This window comes from Phocoena sinus, chromosome 12 (assembly GCF_008692025.1).
Source record: "Phocoena sinus isolate mPhoSin1 chromosome 12, mPhoSin1.pri, whole genome shotgun sequence".
NCBI lineage: Eukaryota > Metazoa > Chordata > Mammalia > Artiodactyla > Phocoenidae > Phocoena > Phocoena sinus.
This window is the reverse complement of record NC_045774.1, coordinates 16,484,840-16,496,863: the sequence shown is the minus strand read 5'-3', so window position 1 is coordinate 16,496,863 and position 12,024 is coordinate 16,484,840. Positions and strand designations below refer to the sequence as shown.

Here is a 12,024-nt window from a genome sequence, read left to right as displayed (position 1 = left end):
CAAAAAAAAAAAAAAAAAAAAAAAAAAAAAAAGAAATGGTTTTATAGCCCCTCCAAAATTTACAGACCCTCTATGTGACTGTTGTAGGTACTTAATAAGTATTTGTTGGACATGTGGATACACAGGGAAACACATTTCTACAGGATTGGCTGTACAGGGATCTCTGATTAAGTCTGGATGATTAAGTCATACTGAATTCATTCAACAAATATTTGTTAAGTGTCCACTGTATACTTCTCAGTTTCTCATAACTGCTGGGGCCACAGCTAGCCACAGTCAGTCAAACTGCTCCAAGATGCTTGTCACCTAGCTAGAGACTTCAGGCCACTGGGACACACAGAAATTCATTTAACTCAACAGAACCAGCACTCTGTGAAATGCTCTGACCGTATGTGTACCTGGCCAGTGAAGCAGGCTGGTGCAAGGCAAAAAAGGGATTTCATTTCTTCTCATGAAATCCATCAATTCTGTACATCTTCTCAAGGCCTTCCCGTATCATTAAAGTATCAATTTTACTTACACTGTGACATTTGACAAAGCCCTGCAGAGACCGCCAGACATCTCACTGCTGTGTTTTCTCTTCTAGGACATCAACGAGTGTATCCTTGAAAACTATCCTGAGTGTTCCAACCCCAGGTTGTTTTACATCATTCCGTACTTTTGTGGACAGCATCCCAGATGCAGGTAAGGACTGAAACAGGCTCATGACGTGCTCACTTGGACAACAATGACGGGAAACCCACCGACTGGCACTGCGTGGGCGTCTTCTGCGTCCACAGTCTCTCTAACTTCTGGAATTCAGTTAATATTTACTGTTAATCTTTCAAGATGGCATTTGAGATTCTGAATGTCCTATAAATAAAGAAATGAACAAATCAAGGTCTGGCAGAGGCCTTGGGAACCACCCGTAAAGCTGTGTAACTGAAATGCCAGCCAAACTCTTCTTCACCTTTGACGTACAGCTGTCACTCCCCAGCCCATGAGATAGTAAAGCCCAGGGGGTGCGCCCAACCTGCTCCTCTGTAGTGACGGTGCTGCATCCACAGCTGTCCTTGCCAGTGTGGTGTGTCTGATTGGGTCTGAAACACTAGATGCTCGCACCCAAAATTCCAGAGTGTCTCTCTCCTGAGGCATACTTAGTAAAAAGAGAAGAAAGTACTTTCTAGAGATCCCTCCTCAACCTTACTTGGTTGCAAGACCTTCTTTAGAAAGTGACTTATTCAGATAGTAAGGGCCCTCAGTGTGGTCCACCCACCTCCTGCATCTGCATCCCTGGGGTACTTGTTAGGACCCCTCACCTGATCACAGTCTCTGAGGTGAGGCCCAGGCATCTGTGACCACCTCCCAGGTGATTCTGGTCTAGCTACACTTGAAATTCGTTATACTAGACAAATGTGTAGCCTCCAGAAGAAATGGTAGTAACGATGAATATTATCTTTGCTTGGTGGAAAATAAACCCTGCTGCCAGAAGCAGCATTTTACCCGATAGGAGACATTGATTAGAAGGTCGTTGTGTTCCTTGAGAGACTGGGGGTTGGGGGGGACACAGCTGTTTCCAAGTTGCAGCTCACTCGTACTTTTTGCTTACACTGTGATTGCTGCTTAGTTATTATGTGTGTTGTTATTATTGACGTTTTGCCGAGTTAACCAATTGGTTTACGGTCAGAATTCTGGGGCTAGAAGTGTCAGTTTTCTGCTTCATTATAAACTCCTGAGCTCAGGAGGCTTCCCTCACCCACCCTGGCCCCTGGAGTAAATGCCTTCTGCTTCACGGTCAGGGCTTCAGATCCTGGGAAGATTTGGGGCCAGTTGACTCGCTTTCTGTCCAAATGAGGATATTTATTCCAAGAAACAAGATTCCAACTCCTTAAAGTACTTTTAAAATTATATATTTCCTGATCTTGGGGCGAGGACTTCTGATGCCTTATCTCATGGTGATTTTCAAAATGCTTTCAAAATGTCACCTTGTTCCACCTTGAGGACAATTATTTGAGCTAAGTAAGGATTATTAAAAATTTTCAAAAAAGAATCCTGGCTTGCCCAAATTCCCCCAGATAGTCAACACCAGCCAGGCGTTACATTCATATCAGTGTTGTTGGCACACGGATCTGCCTTACAAATAAGATTAGGCTGTTTTCCTTCTGTGATTGAAGGAAAAAAAAAAAAGTTTGTTTTTAAATTCCTCAAAAGAATAAGATGATTAGTGGTCATGACCTGACACCTATTTTGACTTCTACAGAAATCAAAATCAGTAAGTTTCATACTTCAAAACTTCTAACTTTATGGGTTCGGTTTGGTCCTCCTATTAAAAGGCCATTCTAATCAGCGTTTGTTGAGACCTAGCTGCCTGGGCCCATTTTCTCTTAACAAACATTTAGGTGGGGCTCGCTGGGCCCTGGAGAAAGTGGGATTTGGACTTACGTGACTGGGGATGGGTGGGAGAAGGGAGAAGCTTCCAACATGTTGTTGCTGCAATTCGAAAACCAATCTTTGATTTCAAAATCATTTTTATATCCATAAAGGGAGCCTGGTGAGTGGGCCCTTGAAAGAGCAAAGCTGAACGTGAATGAAAACTTCCTGCTTGTGGGGATTCTTGAAGAGTTGGAAGATGTGCTGCTTTTACTGGAAAGATTTTTACCTCATTACTTCAAGGGTGTGCTCAGTATCTACAAAGACCCAGGTAACTCTGTCTGTAAGCAAGTGCTTCTCTGTTTTGAGGCTTACTCACCTTGAAAAGGACTCGGGAAATAAAGGCGTGAAATCATCTCTTCTGTTAGGGAAGGGGAGCTCCCCTGGCTTCAAAGCAAGGTTAGAACCACGAGATTTAGATACCAAAACCTTGAGCTTCAGGGCCAAACATAAACTCGCCATGTTTTAAAGGCCGGATGCTTCCCTTTCTCCCTCTGAAAAGTGAGATGGGCAGCATTCCCGTGGGCCGTGCCCTGGTGCTGGGGTGAACCAGTGAACAGGCAGGTGTGTGTTGGAGCCCTGGGGGAGTGTGATGAGGTAACTCTGGCCCTACTTCCATTTGACAAAAGCAAATCCTGGCACATAGAGTCCATAAAGCGGCACATTGAGAATACAATTATGATTTTACTCTAATAGATGGAGTGGTGTCCAAACAGAAGAAAGAGAATGCAGCAAAGCAATTATAAGGGTTGCCCATAGTGTCACTGTAAAATCATTACTTTCAGAAGTCCGTCATTTGTTCTTCTCAACTTTGTTTGTTTCTTTCCTGTTCTTAATCTACTGCTGCCTCAACAATACCTCTTCACTAATCCGTTTATGGTTTTGTTTTGTTGTCGGGAAATGGAAGGTATTATTCTGCTTTGTAGAAATGAGGCACAGAGGAAGGGCTCCCCAGACGAAGCCTCTGCCTCACACGCCACGCAGCCAGGCAGGGACCTCGTACCACACCTGCATCACTGACAGGTGCTGATGCCCAGGTGAACTGGTTTTGCCTACAGGAGCCCTGACTTTGGTTCCATCGGGTGGCCCTACCACTACCAGGGACTTGCTGGGGGAAGGTGATTTTGCCTTGGTCTCCCAACACTCTTATTCAGAGGCAAACTCGCATGTACTTACATGACCATGGACCTCGAGGTGTGTCTCCGCAGCAAGAAGTGTGGTTGGAATAGCTAGAAGCATAACAAACTCTAAATTGTCATTTTTTGAAATAGGGCCTTCCTTTGCTCTTTCAACTCTGGGCAATTTAAAGAGTTCAGAGAATTTAAAGAGTTCTCCTGTGACCAGTTTTTAGCTCTGTAGGACAAAGTAAACTCTGGTCTTTGTGCAAGGAGGAGTCTCACCCTAAATCAGGCTCCTTTGAAGAAAAGGTTTACGTTATTCATTGTTATTTCCCTTCTTCGGCTTTATCTTGTTGTATAGTGTGTGGGGGTGTGGGGGTGTGAGATGTACAGTATGAGATAAAAGGCTGACTGGGTCTTGGAGACACATAGCTGTCAGATAAGAAGAACACACTCTTATCCCAGCACTTGGGAAGAGTATGGGTGAGGCCACACCACGTACTTCATCCATCCTGGGATCTGGGATTGACACGATTCACAGGATGTCACAGCCCAGCACACCAAGGGTCAACATCAGAAGCGTAGGTCTGATAACTTAGAAGAGGACATTTTAATCTTTGTTCTTCTTAAATACGAATAAACCACAAACAAAAATCTTAGCCCCAAGGGCTCACTTACCTACTGTTGTCAGGATGTATCATCTTCACTTCCCAACTGTTTTCCTCATTTAAATACCTGACTTCTCAGGAATTGTAGGCCTTCGTCCCGTGATCTAGAAGCCCATTAATTAAAGTAGAACATAGTTTTGAAGATTGATTGACTGTTAGCTCTTTTGTCTTTAGCTGTGATCTTTCCACCTATAAAGATTTTTCTCCCCTTTGAGTTTGGCATAGCAATATATGAAATACTTCTGAGGCTGCTGCCCCAGGGAGAACGCAGGCCAGCCAACACATTACCAGTTCACACAGTCCAGCTATACTAGTGGTTAAAACAGCAAGACACGTCTACACTGCCCTGGGCTCCCACCCTCCGGGTGCACTTCCACACACACACACACACACACACCTCACCGCCCGCCACCCCCGCAAGGCCCCCACCCCCCCGCAAGGGAGTCTTCAGGACTCTGGCCCAGGACTCACAACTGTTCTAATTTAGTTCCTGAGTGGAACTGGTGTTAAATATTTTGCATATCACTCCAGTGTAATGGGCTCCGCTGCCACACGGCACGTAGACAACAAAATGAACATCTGAGTGATTCTTCAGTAACTTCCCCTGTGTTTTGTGGTCTCTCAGGCCCCTTCTGTGAGATTTTTCTATGGTAACCTTGAAGGCCAAGTTGCTCTGTCCCAAAGAGTTTCCTCATCCCCTGAAGCAGGGGACAGGAGATGAGCATCCTCGCCTGGCCAGCTTTCTGGTATATTTTAGCCTCTGCAAAGACTAAGCCCCTGTATTGTTTCCTCATGGCCACAAATCAGTGAGCTGGTATCAAATAGGTTAAAAGAAGAGAGGCAGCAGGTCACTTCATCATTCACACCAGAGTCTCATCACCTGTGCATTTTCAATCTCCGCTCACAGATAACGGCCCACTAAAATCATTGCTCTTGCCCTTTATACAAGAATTTTATAACTGAGTAGACTAGAGGACAGAGGGAAGAAACACTAAAATCTGAGACCTTTAAATATTTGTAGGTTAAACTGACCATGGAGCTGGATTAAGAGGCAAACATTCCACTGGCCATTTTTCTTTGGTGCTCGTCCTGTTATTTAAAAAATGCAGGTGTGTGCGGATTTCAGCAATCCCCTTCCAGCAAGACGAAAAATATTTAGACCAGTCTCACTGCTGAAGAAAAAACACTAATAACAATAACCGGGGAGCTGGTAAAAATAGCATCCGCTAGTCAAATGGGTTGCCACTTATTCTAGATTGGAAGGATAGTCATTAATTCTTTCCAGTCAGTACTGTGGGTTCCAATAACCCACCATTTAGAGAAGTTAAGAACTTCGCTAAATAATAGGTCAACTGTTTGTGCTCCCTCACCCCATTCATTGCCTGTAAGAAGGTATATGCTGGTGAGTAAACTTGTCTCCTACCAGAAATATTTGAGAAACTTAGTCTTCATAAATTTTTTTGAAATTTAGTCATTTTATATTAATGTTTGCATTCTGTGGAGACCCAGTTAGTGTATCTCAGAAGAAGCTGAAGATAGTAAGTACTCGAGATGAAATAAGAATGAAAGTTGTAGCCTGGTGGATAACCAGGAGGACACACTCTGGTATTTCCCGCCAGCCCAAGGGCAGTTGCTAATGCTGAGGCCAGTACCTTGGAGTGAGGGCTCAGTAAACTCCGCCCAACCTGGGTATGAGTTTGAATTGAGGGAACCAAGGCTGAAACAGATTTACTGGGTAAGAGTGACCTCACTTCTTTAACTTATGCGGTCTCATTTTTTATTGATTAATCTCGATTACATTTGCTCATTACTTAACTTTCAAAAACGAGAAGCTTGGAGCCGGCCCAAAGAATTGGAGAGACAGCTCCATGGTCATCCACCGAAATGTGAACCAAAGGGCCACAACTTAAGAGTTTCTGAGCCACAAGCGTTAACGTGTTCATGAATGCTTTTCCCCCTTAGCTCTTAAAAAGGGACACGCTTTCTTAGTCATAGTTTCTTTAGGAGCTAAAATCACAGTGGTGTTAAAGGCCACAATAAATAAGAAAATTAATTAAAGACAGAGAATAAGTGAATATCTGTGATAGGAAAAGACCTTATATCAGCGTCTCCCATATCCGCCCCTGACTTGGTGAGTAACCCAGCTGTTCCAGTTCAGTAGTGCCACTTAGCATCCAGATATGGAACAATAGGACCTGATATTTTAACCCTCCTACGTGAGGACTACATGAGGACTTGAAAGCTAATCCTTTTCCCTTGTATTTTGAATACTTTCCAATCCTTTCCCCTTGTATTCTAAATACTTTCCGTGACTAGCATTACATTAGTATTCATTTTCAACTTGTTTCTGTTACAAATGTAAACACTGGAACCTCAGTAGAGAATTTACAAGACTTTTGTGGGCTGTGTTGAGAATCTGGCCATCAACTATACTACAAAGGAAAAATGTCTAATTCCAAACAAAATGACTTCCGTGCTAACTTTGAGGATTTAAGTTCATTCATAAATTGGGTGCTTTTTTTTTTTTTTTTAAAAACTGCTTATACTTAAATATTTTTTATTAACAACGATGCTAAATAAAGTACAAATTTAAGTATCTTTTTCCTAGGCATGAATGATAGTTAGACTCCTATTAAGGGTATAGCAGTGTACTCTTGGAGTTCATTTGCATTGCAGTATTCAAATCTGAGGATATTTACATAGAAAATTAAAATTGTCCTATTATTCATAAAGAAAAGTTATTATTATTTTTTTTTTATGCGGTTCGCGGGCCTCTCACTGTTGTGGCCTCTCCCGTTGCGGAGCACAGGCTCCGGACGCGCAGGCTCAGCGTCCATGGCCCACGGGGCCAGCCGCTCCGCGGCATGTGGGATCTTCCCGGACCGGGGCACGAACCCGTGTCCCCTGCATCAGCAGGCGGACTCTCAGCCACCGGGGAAGCCACATGGGAAGCCCAAGAAAAGTTGCCACCAGGGAAGCCCAAGAAAAGTTATTTTTTAAGGAAAGAAGACTGAGTTGGGAGTTTGAAGAGACTCCTTTTCCTCTTTCTGCCGTGGTTCTGCCCAGAGGACCCGAGCAAATGTAGCTTTGGGTGGTTGATCGCTAAGGTCTATATTATTATGATACTAAAGTATCACATAGAAGGTTTTAAGGCTCCTCTTTCTACCTTCTGTTGGTTAGCACAATTATACGGTGCTTCCCCCCGCCCCGCGCCCCGCAAAAACCACAGGCAGTCCCCATTGCCTTCGTAATTCCCAGGTTTAGTTATGGAGACTATCGCCACCTAGAGGACATGACGAATCCTCGCTGCAGGGTCATTCCTTCAGAATCCGTTCTTCCCTAAGCCAGGGATCCCAACACACTCTCTGGTCACACTGTCCACCCTTCTCTCTCCACACCATATGCATTTCTGTCCAGAAGACAGAATATCATAATTATTAGGGCACAGCCTCTGGAGTAGGCAGTCTGGGCATTAAAGCCTGTTCTCCACTTAACTGGATAACCAGAGGTAAGGTGTAACCCCTGTACCCCATAGCTTCCCCATCTGTATAAGGCACATAAACAGTACTGTCTACTTCACTGGGTTGTTGTGAGAGATGAACCTGATCGAATCCATGTAAAGCCCTTAGCCCAGAGCTTAACATATGATTAAGTGTTCAATAATTAGCTATTAGCCTGCCAACCACATTACAGGAGAGAGGGCCATTATCTGGGAGGAACTAGGGCTTCAGCTCTCTCTGTAACTTCTACATGAAAGAAGGAAAGGCGGGGGGGAGAAGAAAAAAATGGTCACCCTTCACTTATTTCATCAGTGACAGCTGACCTATGACTGTGAAATCGCATGCCTTTAGGAAATAGTATTTCTGACTTAGAAGGAGAGGAACAATTACATTCTGGCCAATACTTTATTCCTGAAACAATCACAGGGAATAAGTTTAATGGAAATATTACTACAGTGACATGCTCAGGACTGAAAAACACACACCATGCAAGTCACTGAGGGTTTTCAGAAAATCATCTATTTGTATGCCTGAACTCTTAGCAGAAATATCAGGGCGTTAAAATTTCAACCTTAAATGAAATCCACTAGTTGAGATGTGACCAGGGCCAATTACCATTAACTCGAGTTGAATGTTGAATCTTTCAGCCTGTTATGCATCATGTTATTTAGTAGATATAGGATGGGTGTTCAGTGATTTAATGGCGTTTTTATTTTAACTATGACCCTAAGATTCAGTTCTTGAAAAACCTTTATTTTCCATATGCAGAATTGCATACTTCAGAGCGCTGTTAATGAATTAAACTTTGTCCAGCAGGTGGCAGTGTCTCTCCATTTTCTCAAGGAAGTGCTTGTGGTTTCCTAACAGTTTGCATCTGCTGACAGGCGTTTACAGAATGCTTGAACACAGATGTACAATTATGCCCAATATGGGGCCTGAAAATGGGATCGTATCAAAAGGATTCCAAGTACAATTGATTGCAGTAGTCCAAAGCACATTATCTGAGAGCCAGTGGGGTCGGGAATTGGGGGATAGTTTACAAATAAGTTTGCGTGGGTTAAAAATATATGTACCGTCTACTCTGGTTTTATAAAAATCATCCATCATTCTACAATGATTGGATTAAACATGCTATTTCTCATTTTTTATTTCCATCTTCTTATTACTTTTGTGCTACAACAAACCCCAAAAACATTCTGGAACTTCACGGGTATACAACTGATGGTTGGGAGAAATTCAGACTATCTACAGGCACCAATGAAGTTATTTAAAAACCTCAATTATCGGGCTTCCCTGGTGGCGCAGTGGTTGAGAGTCCGCCTGCCGATGCAGGGGACACGGGTTCGTGCCCCGGTCCGGGAGGATCCCACATGCTGTGGAGCGGCTGGGCCTGCGCTCCAGGGCCTGTGCTCCACGACGGGAGGGGCCACAGCAGTGAGAGGCCCGCATACCGCAAAAAAAAAAAAAAAAAAAAAAAAAACTCAATTATCATTTACAAAAAATAGGATACCAATCTGTTATTGGTTCATGTACCATCAATATTCTCCATAACGATTTGTTTATCACCAGTCATGTCCTAGGCTCAGATTCTAGTCAGGTTGGTACTGCATTACGTGTGTGTGTGTGTGTGTGTGTGTGTGTGTGTGTGTGTGTGTGTACACCCATTCATGTTCAAACAGCTAAACTCCTTATTACACAGCAGTGGTATCTTAGTGAATAGTCTTGCATGGGAACACCAGCAACAGTTCCTAAATAATAATAATTTGCATAGCAATTTACCGTTTATAAAGCACTTCCTTAAGATGACCTCGTTTGATTCTTACACGAATCCTCTGAAGCTGAGGAGGACAATTAGTCTTTGTCTCATTTTCTAAATAAGAAAGCTGAGAGTCAAAGAGTAGAATAGCTTTGCCCACAGTTATCAAGTCCTAAGTGACCACAGACATTCAAGCTTCTGTCCCCAGAACCACCACAAACTCGATGAATCTATGACCCTCCAAACATCCTTCATATTTAATCACTAATACAGAGCATTAAGTGGGTATTAAGCACTCTTATGTATTGCAGTTGAAGGTAAATGCTTGAAAATAAAATCTGTAGATTATCTCTATTCAACACATGGTCTGATTTTATAGTAATAACGTTCCAAAAATATTTCTCTTCTTTGAAGACTAATATCTAAATAGCGGGTATAATCTGAAAATACTAGAAAAATTCAACAAGCACTTTCAACAAGTGTTTCCGTGTCTGCAATACACTCCAGTCCTGGGCGACAGCCGTATAAAGGTAAAGAACACCATATCTGGCATGAATGCCGTCGCAAACTGGATGGGCACTTCCTACTGGAGATATTTGAGCCAGGCCTTGAAGGGTGCATCACTCTTCACCAGGTGGACGTGGAAGGAGGCAAGTTAGGCAGAAAAAAATAACATGAGTGCAGACCTGGAGGTGTGAAGGCACAGAAGTCCCAAGTCCCATACTTGGGAGGCATGAGGGGCGTCCAGCCCACCTCGGCCCTTGCCTACTGACCTTGCCTCTTTGAGCTGAGCCCCCAATTCTTCGCAGCTCAGTCACCCTACTGCTAAGCCAGTCCACAGCCTGTTCCCTTATAAAAATTCTCTTATAAAAGTATCCGCAGCCTTAGATCTCTATGTGGTACAACCTGGAACTGAGTCACTCATACCAATCCCAGAACCAGTGGCCAAGCCACAGTTGCCAGAGGGCCATGTGTCACTCCCCCAACCCCGCTTTCCCTGCCCTCTGCAAGCCTAACCACCACCCAAGGATCCCTCACTTCCTAACAGTGTGTCAGGATACTGCCAGGTTCCCAGGTCCCTAGAGCTGGGATTCTTCCTCCTTGCTTTCTTTCCGTTTTTCTGCACCCAAGACCCAGCCACTCTCCAGGCCTGGCGTAACCATTGGCTCCAGTCGGTCCTGCACTGTTCCACTGGGGAGCCCACCACACCTCTCCAGATACCACCTACTGCCCTGCCTGACCCCCAGATTCCCCTCTCTGCCCACCAGCGTGGACTCCCCTTCTGTTACCAGGCACTCGCTGACTCCGGTGAGCTCGCTGTATCCCTTGATGCTGCCTCTGGTCTTCCTGGCCTCCCTCACTAGGAGCCCTTGGAATACCTTTCCAGAAGTTTCCCCCAGTCTCCACCTCCCATCCATGCACGCTGGGAAATTGATCTCTTCTAGGTCCCAACCTCATCCTCTGGAGAACCCCAGATGCTCCCCACAGTGTGGCCAAGCATGGGCTATGCAGTTTTCTTTCTTATGATTCATTTCCCCAGACAAAAAGGTGGCTAATAATATCTGGGTGTGTGGTGGAGGTACCAGCATTCTTCTGTGTTTATAGGTGAATTTCTTCTACTTGGGAATTTATTCACTTCTACTTTGAGCAGTTTTTAGTTGAACTTGACAGTAATGTGCTTTGCATTGAGTAAGAATGTTACTAAGTGTGGAATTAGTCACCACACATTTCAATTTTTGGACTTTCCTGGTAACTCAGCAAAGCTGAAATGCTCCTAGAGCCGGGGCAAAGATTAGAGACCCGACCCCAGAGGTGATAGTTGATCTTTTTATCAAAGACCCTGTGAGCTTCCTGCTCTTTCACGCCCAAACTTCCAAGGTCTGTACCCGCCCCAGGGCCTAATATGGTGATGTGGAAAGGGCCTCAGACAGAGAATTTCAGAACTGTCTTTGTACCCTTGACTCACGGTCTTGCGTTGCTGACATTCTTTGCTTATAAAATGTACCCCCAGCTGGGGCGAAGTACAATCCTTACCCATTTCGCATGACTCAACATTTTACAATGGAAACTTCTATTTTTGTTCAACTAAATCTTGTTCAAATAAAAATATCATTTCCTGGGCTGTATTTTTTTAATATCTCATACATTTTTATCAACATATAATGTCCTAGCTTTTCACGTCTTGCAAATGGTGTTGGACTGTGAAAGAACACAGTTAAAAACTGCAAATGTACCTGTGTACAGAACATTGCTGTTTTTAGTGGTTTCTTGTGAGCTATATTAAGCATATTCATTTCACTGTCCACAAACCCATAGAGAAATCCAACCTAATTCCCCACTGATGAGAGTAGGGAAGTTTTACTTGTTGAGTGGGAGGTTCAGATACTCTGGAAAGTCTCACCTCTCCAGTTTTTACAGTATGCTTCTAAGTACTTCTGTTGCCTTGTCATAGCCAGACACTACTGGAGCTACTTTTCAAAGCACGTTTTCCTAGAATTTTACCTTCCTGTTTTTTAACTGTACTTTATATATTAAAGTAGTGCATGTATATAATTAAAAATCAAATAGTACTA

General features: G+C 43.7%; 1 protein-coding gene across 1 annotated transcript in view; it reads left to right on the top strand.

Annotated features, from left to right (window-relative positions):
* UST (uronyl 2-sulfotransferase) overlaps positions 1–12,024 on the top strand; it is a 302,202-nt gene that overhangs the window by 236,374 nt on the left and 53,804 nt on the right. The window contains 2 exon segments of the mRNA XM_032651795.1: positions 587–684; positions 2,523–2,680. Of these exon segments, the coding sequence (XP_032507686.1) occupies positions 587–684; positions 2,523–2,680 (256 nt within the window).